This window comes from Staurois parvus, unplaced genomic scaffold (genome assembly GCF_062004578.1).
Source record: "Staurois parvus isolate SC_StPar_1 unplaced genomic scaffold, SC_StPar_1.0 ptg000261l, whole genome shotgun sequence".
NCBI classification, from domain to species: domain Eukaryota; kingdom Metazoa; phylum Chordata; class Amphibia; order Anura; family Ranidae; genus Staurois; species Staurois parvus.
The window spans coordinates 1,016,215-1,029,853 of NW_028318057.1; the positions used below are offsets into that span (position 1 = coordinate 1,016,215).

General features: G+C 38.0%; 1 protein-coding gene across 1 annotated transcript in view; it reads right to left on the reverse strand.

Moving 5' to 3' along the window:
• LOC149459397 (acidic mammalian chitinase-like) overlaps window positions 1–13,639 on the reverse strand; it is a 28,310-nt gene that overhangs the window by 2,407 nt on the left and 12,264 nt on the right. The window contains exons 4-7 of the mRNA XM_089681150.1: window positions 12,165–12,336; window positions 9,802–9,926; window positions 6,593–6,716; window positions 2,954–3,136 (exon numbers count right to left, since the gene is read on the reverse strand). Of these exons, the coding sequence (XP_089537276.1) occupies window positions 2,954–3,136; window positions 6,593–6,716; window positions 9,802–9,926; window positions 12,165–12,336 (604 nt within the window). The remainder of the gene's footprint in view (window positions 1–2,953; window positions 3,137–6,592; window positions 6,717–9,801; window positions 9,927–12,164; window positions 12,337–13,639) is intronic.

Genomic DNA, 13,639 nt, shown 5'->3' on the forward strand with positions numbered 1-13,639 from the left:
CACTAAAGGTCATTGCATGCACTATGTTGGTCACGTGACCACATATTGCAAGCGCTGCTGAAAATGTAATTTCACTATTGCTAGTATGGGGTATTTACCGCGAATAGCAAAAACGCTCAGTAAATACCGCATAAGAAGACCTTAAGGTCAATTCACAGAAGGAAATAAATAATTAAATGCATGCAGTAATTAAGTAGTGGTCTAGGCATGCGGTATGTACTGGTAACTGCCATAACTGTCATAGTTGTTAAGGAGTGAGCGGCCAACGCATCCTTCACAATCCATGAGTCATCAGCTGTCAGCAGGGAACCCCGATGACAGCTGAATGTAAAAAAAGAATTGCCGGCAATTAAAAATTAAGCAAAAAAGCAGCGTGGTATTGATGGGGGGAGGGCATCAATACCAAGCCCTTTGGGTTGGGTCAAAGTTTTTTTTAAAAGGGCGTGGCTCCCCCTAAAATCCATACCAGACTCTTATCCGAGCATGCAGCCCAGCAGGTCAAGAAAGGGGGGGGTGACCCTCCTGAGTCATACCAGGCCACAAGCCCTCAATAAGGGGGGGCTTTGGGGCAGGGGGTGCTCCCTCCCAAAGCACCTTGTCCCCATGTTGTTGAGGACAAAGGCCTCTCCCCCACAACCCTTGGGATCTACAGGTGGGACTTATCGGAATCTGGAAGCCCCCATTAACAAGGAGGCCCCCAGATCCTAGCCCCCCCCCCCATGTGAATATGTATGGTGTACATGATACCACTACTCATTCACCAAAAAAAAAGTGTAGTGTAAAAAAACACAGGAGGCAGTTTTTGACAAGTCGTTTATTAAAAAAAAGGTTTGCAAACTGACTTTCATGCAGTAAGTACAAATATCATCCAGATCATCCAGTGTACAGTCATGGCCAAAAATATTGGCACCCCTACATTTCTGTCAGATAATACACCACCCCCAAAAAATTGTTGCAATTACAAATGTTTAGACATTCTCATGTTTATTTCATTTGTTTGTATCGGTATGACACTAAAAGTGGAGAAACAAAAATTTAAATCTGACACATTCCACGCAAAACCTCAAGAATGGACTGGACAAAATTATTGGCAATTTAATACTTGGTAGCACACCCCTTGGAAAAAATAACTAAATTCAATCACTTTCTGTAACCATCAATGAGTTTCTTACACCTCTCTACTGGAATTTTGGACCACTCTTCTTTCGCCAACTGCTCCAGATCTCTCACATTGGAAGGATTCCTTTTCCCAACTTCTGTTTTGAGACCTCTCCCCAAGTGCTCTATGGGATTGAGATCTGGACTCATTGCTGGCCAGTTTAGTACTCTCCAGTGCTTTGTCTTAAACCATTTTTAGCTGCTTTTTGACATTTGCTTTGGGTTATTGTCCTGCTGTAAGACCCATGAGCTCTGACGGAGACACAACTTTCTGACACTGGGCCCTACATTGCACCCCAGAATTCTTTGGTAGTGTTCAGATTTTATAATGCCATGCACACGGTCAAGACATCCAGTGCCTGAAGCAGCAAAGCAAACCCAGAACATCAGTGAACCTCCACCATGTTTGACTGTAAGGACTGTATTCTTTTCTTTAAAGGCCTCATTGCTTTTTCTGAAAATAGTAGAATGATGGGCTTTACCAAAAAGCTGTAATTTTGTTTCATCTGTCCACAGCACATTCTCCCAAAAGGATTTTGGCTTCCACAGGTAAATTTTGGCAAACTACAATCTGGCTTTTTTATGTTTCTGTGTCAGCAGTGGGGTCCTCCTGGGCCTCCTACTATAGCGTCCCTTCTCATTCAGATGTAAAGTATGAGCTGACACAGTTGTATCCTATGTCTGAAGCTCAGCTTGAATTTGTCTGGAAGCTGATCGAGGTTCTTTAGCCACCATTCGAACAATCCTTCGCTGCAATCTTTGATCAAACTTTTCTCTTTCGTGCACGTCCAGGGAGATGAGCTACAGTGCCATGGGCTGTAAACTTCTTGACAATGTTGCACAAATTAAACAGATCTCTAGATCTCTAGAGATGGACTTGTAACCTTGAGAGCATCCATGCTTTTCCACAATTTTTGTTCTCAAATTCAGACAATTTAATTCAGACAATTCTTTGCTGCTTTTTCTCTTCTCCATGCTCCAGAGACACACAACAGAAAGTTTGAGTCAATTTTCCACCATTTTAACTGGTTGCTGTGGTGATTTCTATATTGTCAGCACCTGATAATTGATACCGGTGAGTTTAATTACAAATTACAGGAACATCACAAACTTGGAATGCAATTATTTCTTGCAATTTTAAGAAAGTGCCAATAATTTTGTCCAGTCCATTTTTGTGGTTTTTTGTTGAATGTGTCAGATTTGGCTTTTTTTTCTCCACTTTTTTGTGTCATGCCAATACAAACAAAATAATTAAACATGAGAATGCTTAAACATTTGTAATTGTAACAATTTTCTGCGCGAAGTGGTGCATTATCTGACAGAAATTCAGGGGTGCCAATATTTTTGGCCATGACTTTAATTGGTGAGATCTAGGGATTAAATCTATGTATAAAATATAAATATATTTTAAAGCTTTTTTTGCAATGTTTTTTCTTCATGGAGGGTCTGATCCAGCCCTGCCCCCCCATGCAGCTCTATTGCAACAGATCATTTTTAATGATCTATTGCTGACCGCAGAGGCCAACAGTAGGTCACTATATCAGTGCATCAACTCTGCCCCAAATTTGGAACTTGCAAGAAATCATGTGACTTCACATAAGGTAGGGGCTACAAATTTATACTGGAAGTACCCTTGTGAAAAATATAAATCACGTGACTATTACTAGATAAAATCAAACTTTACAATATAATATTGAATATGAAGCACAGCTGCTTACTGGAAATTCACAATAGTTTCTTTACCAAGAGACATGAGGTACATCAGTTGTGAATAGCATTATTTTTTTACTGATACCTCGAAGTATGCCCAGTATCCAGCCTCTTCAGTGTAAGGCCCAGGAGACCCAGCCCCAGCAATGGGGGCTCCAATATTTGTGTTTGATCCAGATAAAGTGAAAGAACGACCATAGGTAGGGAATCCCATGATGAGCTTCTCTGCTGGGGCACCCTTTTTCTTCCAGTAGTTCATTGCATATTCCTATTTGGAAAATATGTATCACATGAATTAAGTCAATTAATTTTGATTGGATTGGGTTTTCTCTGTAAAAAAAAAGTATCAGATGTTCTACTTTATGTTCACTAAAATGTTTCTGAGAGATTTTATAAGATATGTACGTGTGTTTTGTAGGCTAGTAAGGGTTCATACATATAAGCATAATTTCACAACATTTTTAAACTCTTTTTTGAGCCTCCTCAAGGCCAGGCATCCATATGTTTGTACATGAACACTTGCAAGAGCACCAGCATTGCTAAAAATGCCCTCTACAACTTAATTTGGGTTCCCGCCTGCCATGGGGCTAAAAACAATGGAATTTAATGTTGACTCTGACATTCCCAGCTCCTGGAAACAGGGCTTTTTTTCCAGCTGGAACTTGGTGGAACTCAGTTCCATCACCTCTGGCTCAGACCTTCTGTTCTTTGCTCACCACTATCACTTGTAATCACAGAGGTCCAACTTCTGTGTTTACAAGTGACAGCTTGTCTCCCAATGGCTCCCACAGATCTGATCTTCTGAGTGGCTCCCACTGAGTGCAGGATGAGGACAAGGGAGATGCAGGTGCCCAGGGTGTAGTGTGGATGCTGACACCCCCCATTGGATGATCTCCCTGCAAATGGGAGAGGCGTAGCCACCTACAGTGTGCAGGGAGGAATTAGAAAAGAAGAGTGGTGACAGTGAGATGTGGATAGGGGTTGCAGTGGTAAGCAGCTGTGGAAGAAGGCTGAATTCTGCACACTGTGTGTAGCACACCCCTGAGCTTTGCACTCTGTATGCAGTGCACCTCTGAACTCTGCATTCTGCTTGTAGCGCATTACTGAACTCTGCACTCTGTGTGTAACTCCACTAAACTCTGTGCTCTGTACATAATGCACTCTTGGTATTTAATGCCCCTTTCAGTCTCTTTCACTGTTAGTGAAATTTGACCACACCCACTATTTGACGCAGTTTGGAGGGTGTGTGGAGGGGTGGAGGGGGTTTTGGGGGGTAGTGGTTGAAGTCCTGCACCCATATTCTGAGAAAAAAGCCCTGCCTAGAGAAATATTCCTATTTGAACTTGGAGAGCTTTGCTCTGGCATCACAAAAGCTTTAAAAAGGTGAATGAATGTTATGTTAATGATATGCTAAAGACTGTTATGCTAGCATAACAATCAGACAATTTTTGAAAAACAGAGCCCAGCAATGGCAGCCTCTATGTTTCTTTCATGACAGGTTTGCTTAAAAAGAAATACGAGATAGGCAAAAAAATCACCCATTAGTACATCCCCCCTACACAAAACCATAAACCGTTAACAAAACTTTGAAAACCCTTACCATTTAGGAGAAGAGTCTAATTTAATTTTCATAACCTCATCTCTGTAATTCAAAAGAAAAAAGCATCTGCTCTGCCAAGGAGGAGATGTAACAGTACGGATTACATCATATCCTCTCCTTAGTCTCTGCAGTAAAAGGAAACTACAGTTCTCATCAACCACAGGGAATTGTAGTGAATGTGAGCAGGTACACTAGGCCTGTACATGTTGAACGTGACTGAGAGTCTTGATCCGCCCACCACTGCAAGTAAAACCTACAGAAGGGATGTGCCAAGACCAGTGGTTGGGGAAATAAGAGGCATAGCAACCACCTGTCTTACAAACAGGAAACCAAACAGAATTAATAGTTTGATTTTAAATTAGACTATTTCAGTGCAACTACTGAGTGAACCAGAAGATGGATGACATATTCAGTCAAGGTAGGAAATTAGCAACAAGGACATGTAAATACATTTTTGCCCAGAGTTCTGCTTTAAAACCTTGGTGTCCAAAACCAATTTGTTACTAATCTTACTCACAGCGAATTACCATTGTGAACATTTAACCTCTACATTTTTGTTACATAGTTAGTCTGGCTGAAAAAAGACAAAAGTACATCCAGTTCAACCATTAAGCAACCATTCAACCATTATTAAAGAAAATAATTTATTACTGAATGTTATTGTCTACTTATGTGTGATGGAAAGGTAAAGGTTGTTTTACAACAACACTCTTCTGGAAAATTCCAAGTAGGGGAAGTAACTTATGGAGTTATAAAATCAGTCACAAGCCTAACATACTTTGTCACCTTTTTTTTTAAGGACAGCACAAGTGAAACCACTTCTTTTTTTATATTTATGTAAAAGAAGAACCCCAGTCCTTCTTCAACATGAATAACACAAAATCTTATAATGAGAAGATATAAAGAAGGTAATCAAGGCAAACATTGTGCAGAGGAAATATATAGATTCAAAATTGCAATAAAGGACTTTAGAGGTGCCAAAGAAAACTGCACTAGACAATATTTATATCAAAGTAATACTAAACAGAGAAGTGTTAATTGACATAATTCATTAACATAAATCATATAAATTGTATACCATGCCACTGTATTTTGTTGTTTTTTTTAACCCTTTAAGTACCTTAGAAAAAAATGTTAGAAAATTACTTGTGAGCCACAAAAATATTATTTATAATTTTAAAAGTGTTCGCAGGCTCCCAATCACATCCTCATATACATGTGTGATTCAGTAACTACAAGTACCTTAAGTACCTTATTCCTGCACCATTGTTGTGTGGTCACATAATCTTTCCCTTTTCTTTGGCATCTACAGGGAAAGATCTTTTGGAGGGGCTTCTATTACTACAGTATGAGTCTGTGTCTGCACAACCCTGATACTGTGCCAGCCACATGACTAAAAAAAACAATTTCAGAACAGCAATTCAAATTAAAGTATAAATATAAAAAAAAAACTATTTCAGAACAGCAATTCAAATTAAAGTATAAATATAAAAAAACTCCCTATAAATTTGTATTGAATGTCAAATGTGTAATTTTTAGTGCATTAATATGGTGTACAGATGGCATCTGCCTCTAAGGCTCTTTTTTTACTTTACAGGTATTAGCAGTTACATTTTATATATTTAATACAGATACATATTTAAACTAAACTTTTTTGTGAGTTTCTTAGTGAATAAATTCATCAGCTTAATACTGTCTATCCTATCCCTATAGTGTTTATCAATAGGATGACATGGAGGAGGAAGGGTAATGTCATTTACCACATGTGTGACTCTATAGTCATGTGCACTGAACAGATTAAAAAAAAGGAGCAAATGAAGAGCTTAGAAGGGAACTGAAAGTGGAGCTTTAGTGGCTTTGCAAATTTGCACACTCTGTTATATAACATGTAAAGAGAGTTTATTATAGTCTGGGTTTAAATTCAATATTTTAAATATTAATTTTTAATACAAATATTGTCTAGGGCAGTTCTTTTTGGCACCTATAAAGTCCCACAATGCAATTTTAAATTCTAAACTAATAATATAGGGATGTGGTGCTTTGAGCAGCCATCAGTCCGGACAAACTATACAAAATATAAATCTGCACTTTAGTAACCCAATATGGTTGATTTAGTTATCTTACACAGTTGAAGTATTCATTGTCCCCATAGTCGGCTTGTCCTTTATGCAATGGACTGTTATGACCAGTCTGCCTGTCCCAGTCACCATGGAAATCATACGTCATAACGCTGATAAAATCAAGCAACCTGAATAATAAGAAATGAAAATAATACATCAAATTAAGTGTTATTTTACAGCTTGTCATGAAACAGATGCAATTTCCATATTTCGAAAAGTAAAACCAATGCAGGGCAAGTTCACTTTATTCATCTCCTAACCAGCACTCCATATTCATCCTTCATTCTGCCTGGAGCAGAACCAGCTTACACATGTCTATGGGCTCTCCCCATGTGAAAGTGGTGCTTGGTGATTGACCTAGCAATGTCACATGAAATGAGTTATATGTTCCTACATATTCTGATTTACCTAGTATTTTCTTTGCCCATACCATCTTATTGGAGTGTAGGGGAGTGAAGAGAGGTTAGTCTTTGTTCTTGGGGAGGAAAATCATAGCAATGTTTTTTGCTTTGCTCTGCAATGGCAAAGCACAGGTTTGCTTTAAAGCTGGTCTGTAGCTACTCCAGGAGGGTTATATATTCTTAATGCTCAAATATGTTGTGAAATGTATTTACTACACATGAATTCTAAGGCTCTGTATTTGAAATCACTCTTAGTTTTCACTATTGGCAACATGTGCAGTAAAACAGGGAAATATCTGTGACTACTGTAAAAGCCACTGAACGAATGAGAACAGTAAGGCCACTGACATGCCCCTTGTCGCTCACCCAAAGAAGTATTCAATTTTGTCTCACACCCCTTCATACTGTCCTAGTAAATATGGTGCCATATAAATCTTCAGTCAGCCAAAAACACAAGGCTAATATGATGCACTTTCACAGCATAGCTAAACCCAAGAACAAAACTGTAATTTACTCTAGCTTACCCAGTGGTATACATAGGGGTAAGGTATGAGGTACTGCCAGTCAGAGGGTGTCTGAATTTTCAATTTTTTTGTCTGTTAGCAAATTGCAGGTATAGATTAAACCTGGTCTTTTTGGGCTGAGGGCAGGAGCTGAGTGATCTGATGTCACTCTCATCCTACTTAAATCCTGCCCACCGACATCAGTCTGTCGCACGGTGCTGCCACTCCATGTTCCTGTTGGAGCTGGAGAGTAACACTGTGAATCTGTGATACAAGCCAGTAGATAGCTATTGAAATGGGATGATGTCTGGTAAATAAGTTAGCAGTATGGTAATATATTGGCCTTTAGGGGTAAGATTACAGGCCATTTCATTAGCTGCTGAATAGCTGATGATTTGGGGATCTGGGTGGTTATACATCCTTTTGCTGTACAATAGTCTGTTCTCAAAGGTGTTTTTGGCAGTGTCAGTACAGTAGTGAATGTATATCTGTATCATGTTTTTGGCGCTGTTAGTACGATACGATTTTTTGTTTGTGGACGTTTCTCGCTGTGTCAGTACACTATCGATTTTGTATCTTGGGATATATTTACTGACAGTAATGAACTGTAATCTTTTCATGATTTCAACATACCTAAATAAAGGTAATTTTTGTTGTTAAAAATATGCTAATGTCATTAAAAAGCATTCTATTACTTTTTCACTTGTCTTTGTTGTGTTTTTTTAATGGCATGATCATATAATATAATATACTTGTGCTGCTACAAAAATATATATTTTGTTGTTGCAGCCCCCCCAATCAAAAAAATATCAGCCCTGGATGCAAAATAGTCTAGGTAGTCCACTGACCCTACCATTCATTAAATGTTCAAGCTAAAAACATTATTAGAAAGTACAGAAGATATCTGTTGATTTTGCCAGAAATACAGAATCCTTGCCAGTGCCTGTGGGTGGAACTGGAAACAAAAAACAATATCAGCCTTTGTTTGTGAGGGAAGCCTGACACAATCTGCAGGCACTGTCAATGCAGATAATGCCAGGCTTCCTTGGCTGCTGAAGGGCCTTGGCTGATATCAGGGCAAGGGAGGGGGAAAACTTTGTTTTTTTAGAACACACAGCCCCCAACACATCCTCCAACATTCCCAGAAATGTCGAAGATGATAAAAAACCAAAATATTTTCCGTATCTGCTCTTCCTGTTGAGCAAGGCCATACCCAGTAGACGTTTTGAGATCCTTCGGGATACCTGCTAGTTTGGTCAGTTTGTATGACTGTCAGAAGAACAGATGTATTTTATTTTTTATTGCCTTGATATATTGGAGACTGCTTTTTTAAAACAAAGAATGTTCATAAATAAATAGAACAGAACATTTGTTTTCATTACAGCTGGGCAAAGAATTTGCAAATGATGCTTGTGTAGCAAGTAAACGAATAAACCTTTCAGTAATTACTGGGCTGCTGCTAGAGAGAGCTCTAATGATTCCTAGAGTGACTTCATGAGACTAACAACCATCAAGCTCATATTAAACTCATTAAACTCAGAATGAGCAAGTGAGCACATGTGTTTTCTGTTCTCCTCTTGATACAGGTTAGTCACACGTGGTTTATGCTGTCTTTGTTCAGTTTTGTGTTTGTTCTGACATTCGCTTTAGTATCTTATATGTTAGTAATGGTAATTTTGTAACACAAATTGAAACACTTCTCCATGTGGCCTGAACTGACACTATAAAGAAAGTAGTTATCCATATAGTGTGATTTATTTCTGTTTGTCACATTAAACTCAGAATGAGCAAGTGAGCACATGTGTTTTCTGTTCTTCTCTTGATACAGGTTAGTCACACGTGGTTTATGCTATCTTTGTTCAGTTTTGTGTTTGTTCTGACATTCACTTTAGTATCTTATATGTTAGTAATGTTAACTTTGTAACACAAATTGAAACACTTCTCCATGTGGCCTGAACTGACACTATAAAGAAAGTAGATATCCATATAGTGTGATTTATTTCTGTTTGTCACATTAAACTCAGAATGAGCAAGTGAGCACATATGCTTTCTGTTCTCATCTTGATATAGATACTGCAGGCTGCATCTCTGTTATACGTTGCACTCAATTCAGTGATAATCCTGTAACATTTGAAGCATATGCTTATGTGAGAAATTTAGGTTTATCTTTATAGGCATTTAATTCTCTGGTGTCTTGTAAGAAGATTTTCTTCTTCTATTACCATATGTTGGATAGACACATACAGTAAATAACTGAGCAAAGGACTGTACATTTTACTTCTATTTATTTGAGCTTTATTTCAACTTACTTGCCAATTTTAGAAATCTCATAAGCATCATCAATGGTTCCCTTTCCAGCAGAAACAGCAGCTGTTACCAGAAGACGTGGACGTTTGCTCTCTTCGCCTTCTTTTTCAAATGCAGCAAGCAGTTCCTTAAACAAGGGAAAAAGATTTACAATATTCCTGAGTATTTAACTGAAAACACAAATAGCTGGATATGACTATTGTGCTGAACAAACTGCATATAACCCACTCAGCTTGAGAATTATATTGAGAATTAGCAATTCCCTGCTCCCAGGTCTCTGCATGCCGCTTGCTTCCCACAATCATGTGACCTTTCCAGCCGACAAGATTTTATCCAGCTCACAGCTAATGTGCACAGTTTCTGCCCTGATGGAGACCCTGACATTAAGGGGACCCTGATGTAAGGTGGGACTTTGATGTGGATTCTGATGAAAGAGGGACTCTGATTGGGCACAGATGTAAAAGGGACTTTAGGGACCCTGATGTAAGGGGGGACACTGATGGGGACTATGATGCAAGGGGGGACTCTGCTGTAAAAGGGACTCTGATGTAAGGGGACCCTGATGTGATGAGTGACTCTAATGTATGGGAGGCTCTGATTGGGAATTTGATGTAAGGAGGTACTCTGATTTAAAGAGAATTGTGATTTAAAGGAGGCTCTGTTGAGAACGGTGCAGAAAAAAATGTATTTTTGTTTAATGACTGTTTTAATGGCTAAAGGATATTTGGAACTTCTTTGATTTGTTTTACTGAAGTTTTTAATCTGTTGTTCCAAATATTATAATACTGATTACAACAATCTCAAAGTAAAAATCATTCATTCTTTTAAATATATTCACTAAGTTATAAAATTATTTTTATCAGCCCACAAACATTTGTAAAATATACTATGTTGCCCCCATTCTGATAAGTTTGGAGACCCTGTGTTAGAGGAATTTCTTTGTCATACCAGCCTTTCTTTTTCAAAATAGTTCATTCCTTTTCTTGCTCTAGGTATGTGTTTATATCAGCATACCATCCCTGGACCTGTCCTCAGTCTTACAAAAGTTCCCCTGTTGCATTATTCTTCAGCTATCGGCCTTCCACTGGTAGCAGCCACCATAGCATACACATGGTGTTAAGAAAAGAAATGAAGTGATAGGAGGTGATTGCGTTGCATGGTTTGGTGGGTCAAACCAAATACATAAATAGTAATTTGGTCTGCCAAGTAAGGGATAATATCCTAGAGACCAGGGGCGGACTGACCATTTGGAAACTCGGGCACTTCCCGAGGGCCCGGGGTCAGTAGCGGGCCCCATGAGATGCCCCTGGTACCTTTTTCATAGGCTTTTTTGAGTTTGGGCAAGGATGCAGGACCCCATGATCCCCTATTGCCCGGGGGCCCCATGAGTTGTCAGTCTGCCCCTGCTAGGGACCAATGCTGGGCATCAGGCTGTATACTGTGCACCCTTATCTAAATCAAAAGGAATATTATAATGTATAAATTAATACAATTCAATGATCCAATGTCTACAGAAGAACAAATAAAACTTCCATAGTATTTCAGAGAACAAAAAGAAAACAGTAGTCCTGCTAAATTGGTCCTGGCCTGTTTGCAGCAATACATTAACAGCTAGGAATCCTGTACTGGTACTATTTGGTGTGGAGCTTATAGTAAAAATGCTAAAGCTCCTGTACCTGTCCCTAACTTGTAAATTATCCCTGTCACTAAAGAACTTCTCCTACCAGAACCCTACCAGAAAAAAAGTTTTCAAAGCATTAGAACCATGTTAGGTTTTTATTGCCTTGACAGAAAGTGGTTGGACCAACTCAATTATTGCAACCTGTTTCAAGGTTTGTGTTCTTCTGTGCTACAGGCCATCATACAACCTACAGTTACCTTTAATTTAATAAGCTGTAAAGTTTTTTTTTTGTTTTTTTTAAGTGCTTGACAATTACTTATAGCTGTTATAGGCCTTTGCTCTTTCACAAGTTCACATCATTTTAAAGGCCTGACATATTTTGTATCTGTTTACTCAAAACAGTCCTACCTTTTATATTTAACATAAATGTGGATATTATATTGTTTTTGTGTGCACTAAAATTTATATGAATGTTTGTTTGTTTTTTTACTGATAATATGAATTTGACAACAAATGTGCAAACATCATGCACCATAAAAAAATGCAAATTTTAATCTACAGGTATTGTCCTTTCAGAAATTATATATTTTTATATATTTTATGTATATATAAATATATATGTTTTTAGTACATTTTATTGTAATATAAAAGTATATATTTTAACACGAGTGTGAAAACAAAAAAAACAGTTGAGGCAACAAAACTAATTAACCTGCTTGCCAGTAATGTAAATTAGTTGCATACCTGAATCAAAACTGTGAAGCGCTGTTTGTCTTCTGGAGGGCTACCTCTTTCTTCAGAGCCTGGATATTCCCAATCCAGATCCAAACCATCAAAACCAAACTTTCTAAGATGATTGATAACTGATTCAATGAATATCTGTCGATTTACAGCAGAGGACGACATTGCAGTAAACCTGAAAATAATTGTTAAACAAGCATCAAAACAGCATTTGCTATCCCCCTTTCAGGATTTCCTCTCTCTGAACACTGCCAGTCGCTAGAGTTACTTTTATACATTACTGCATATCTTACTTCTGTACTCCAAAATTCCATCCTCCAATGGCCAGTAAAATCAGAAGATCAGGATTCCTATAATACACAAAACACAGAATATGGGTAGGGTCAGTGGAAAGGCTTAGATAATATAAAATATGTTTTTAATTATTTTATTTTTGGGACTCAATGTCTTCTTTGCTCACAATATATGCATGTGTTTGCTTTGACATATGAACATGAAATGTCAATATGTACCATGAAAAACAAAGTCCTATGCAGGCTTCACCTTCACCATGCACCATGAAAAACAAAGTCCTATGCAGGATTCACCTTCACCAATCTGTTGCCAATGTGAATTCCCTAAAATGGACATTTTCAGTCCTCTCACTTCTCTCTGGCAATCAGTTGATAAATTCTCATTTGCCCCAGAAGACGTCACATGTGGTGAAATGCGTTGGGAGGAGCTATGTCCCGTGACATCATAATGTCTGGAAATGTCTTGTGTGAGTTCAGATCGACCTGGATTGTTTATTTGACATGTGGATATATTCCTTTATCATGTGAGTGTATTTTTAGCATTTTTCATAATAATTAGGGGCGCTATGCAGAGCATATTGTTCCCTTTTCATTCAAATTAACAAGGCACCAGCATGGAGAAATATTAGCAAAATTAATTTAGAAATTTAGGAAAAATGTCAATAAATCATTTGAGAAATGGCAAGCTGACCTTTCATGTGTTCCCCCACCCCATAAAACCACAATTTCTTTATAATGTGCTAGGCTGCTTTATTTAGTAGGAAAATACTTGAAGAGAGCAGAAAATGACTTGCAAAGGAGTTTATTAAATAAAGGAATATAGGCTTAGTGAATGACATGATGCTTTGCTGACTTCAATCTTCCAATCACATGCAAGCACAAATTCTTTTTTTTAATTTTCCTTCCACATGATTGGATATTCATTAAGTGATTTTTCACTTGACTTCTTTTCATTCACTAAATTAAGTGAAAATTCACTTTGCAAAGTAAATATGCTCTTAAAGTGCTATAAATTGCAGAACTGTCTGACCCCTAAATATGAACATTTCTCTTACCCCAACATGACTATAATCTTTGCAATTCATTGTTCACTGTTTAACAGAAGGTGAAATTTAGTATTTCATCTGCTTCAGTCACTTATATGACTTCTGTTAATATATTGCATGAAAGATAATTAAAGCCCTG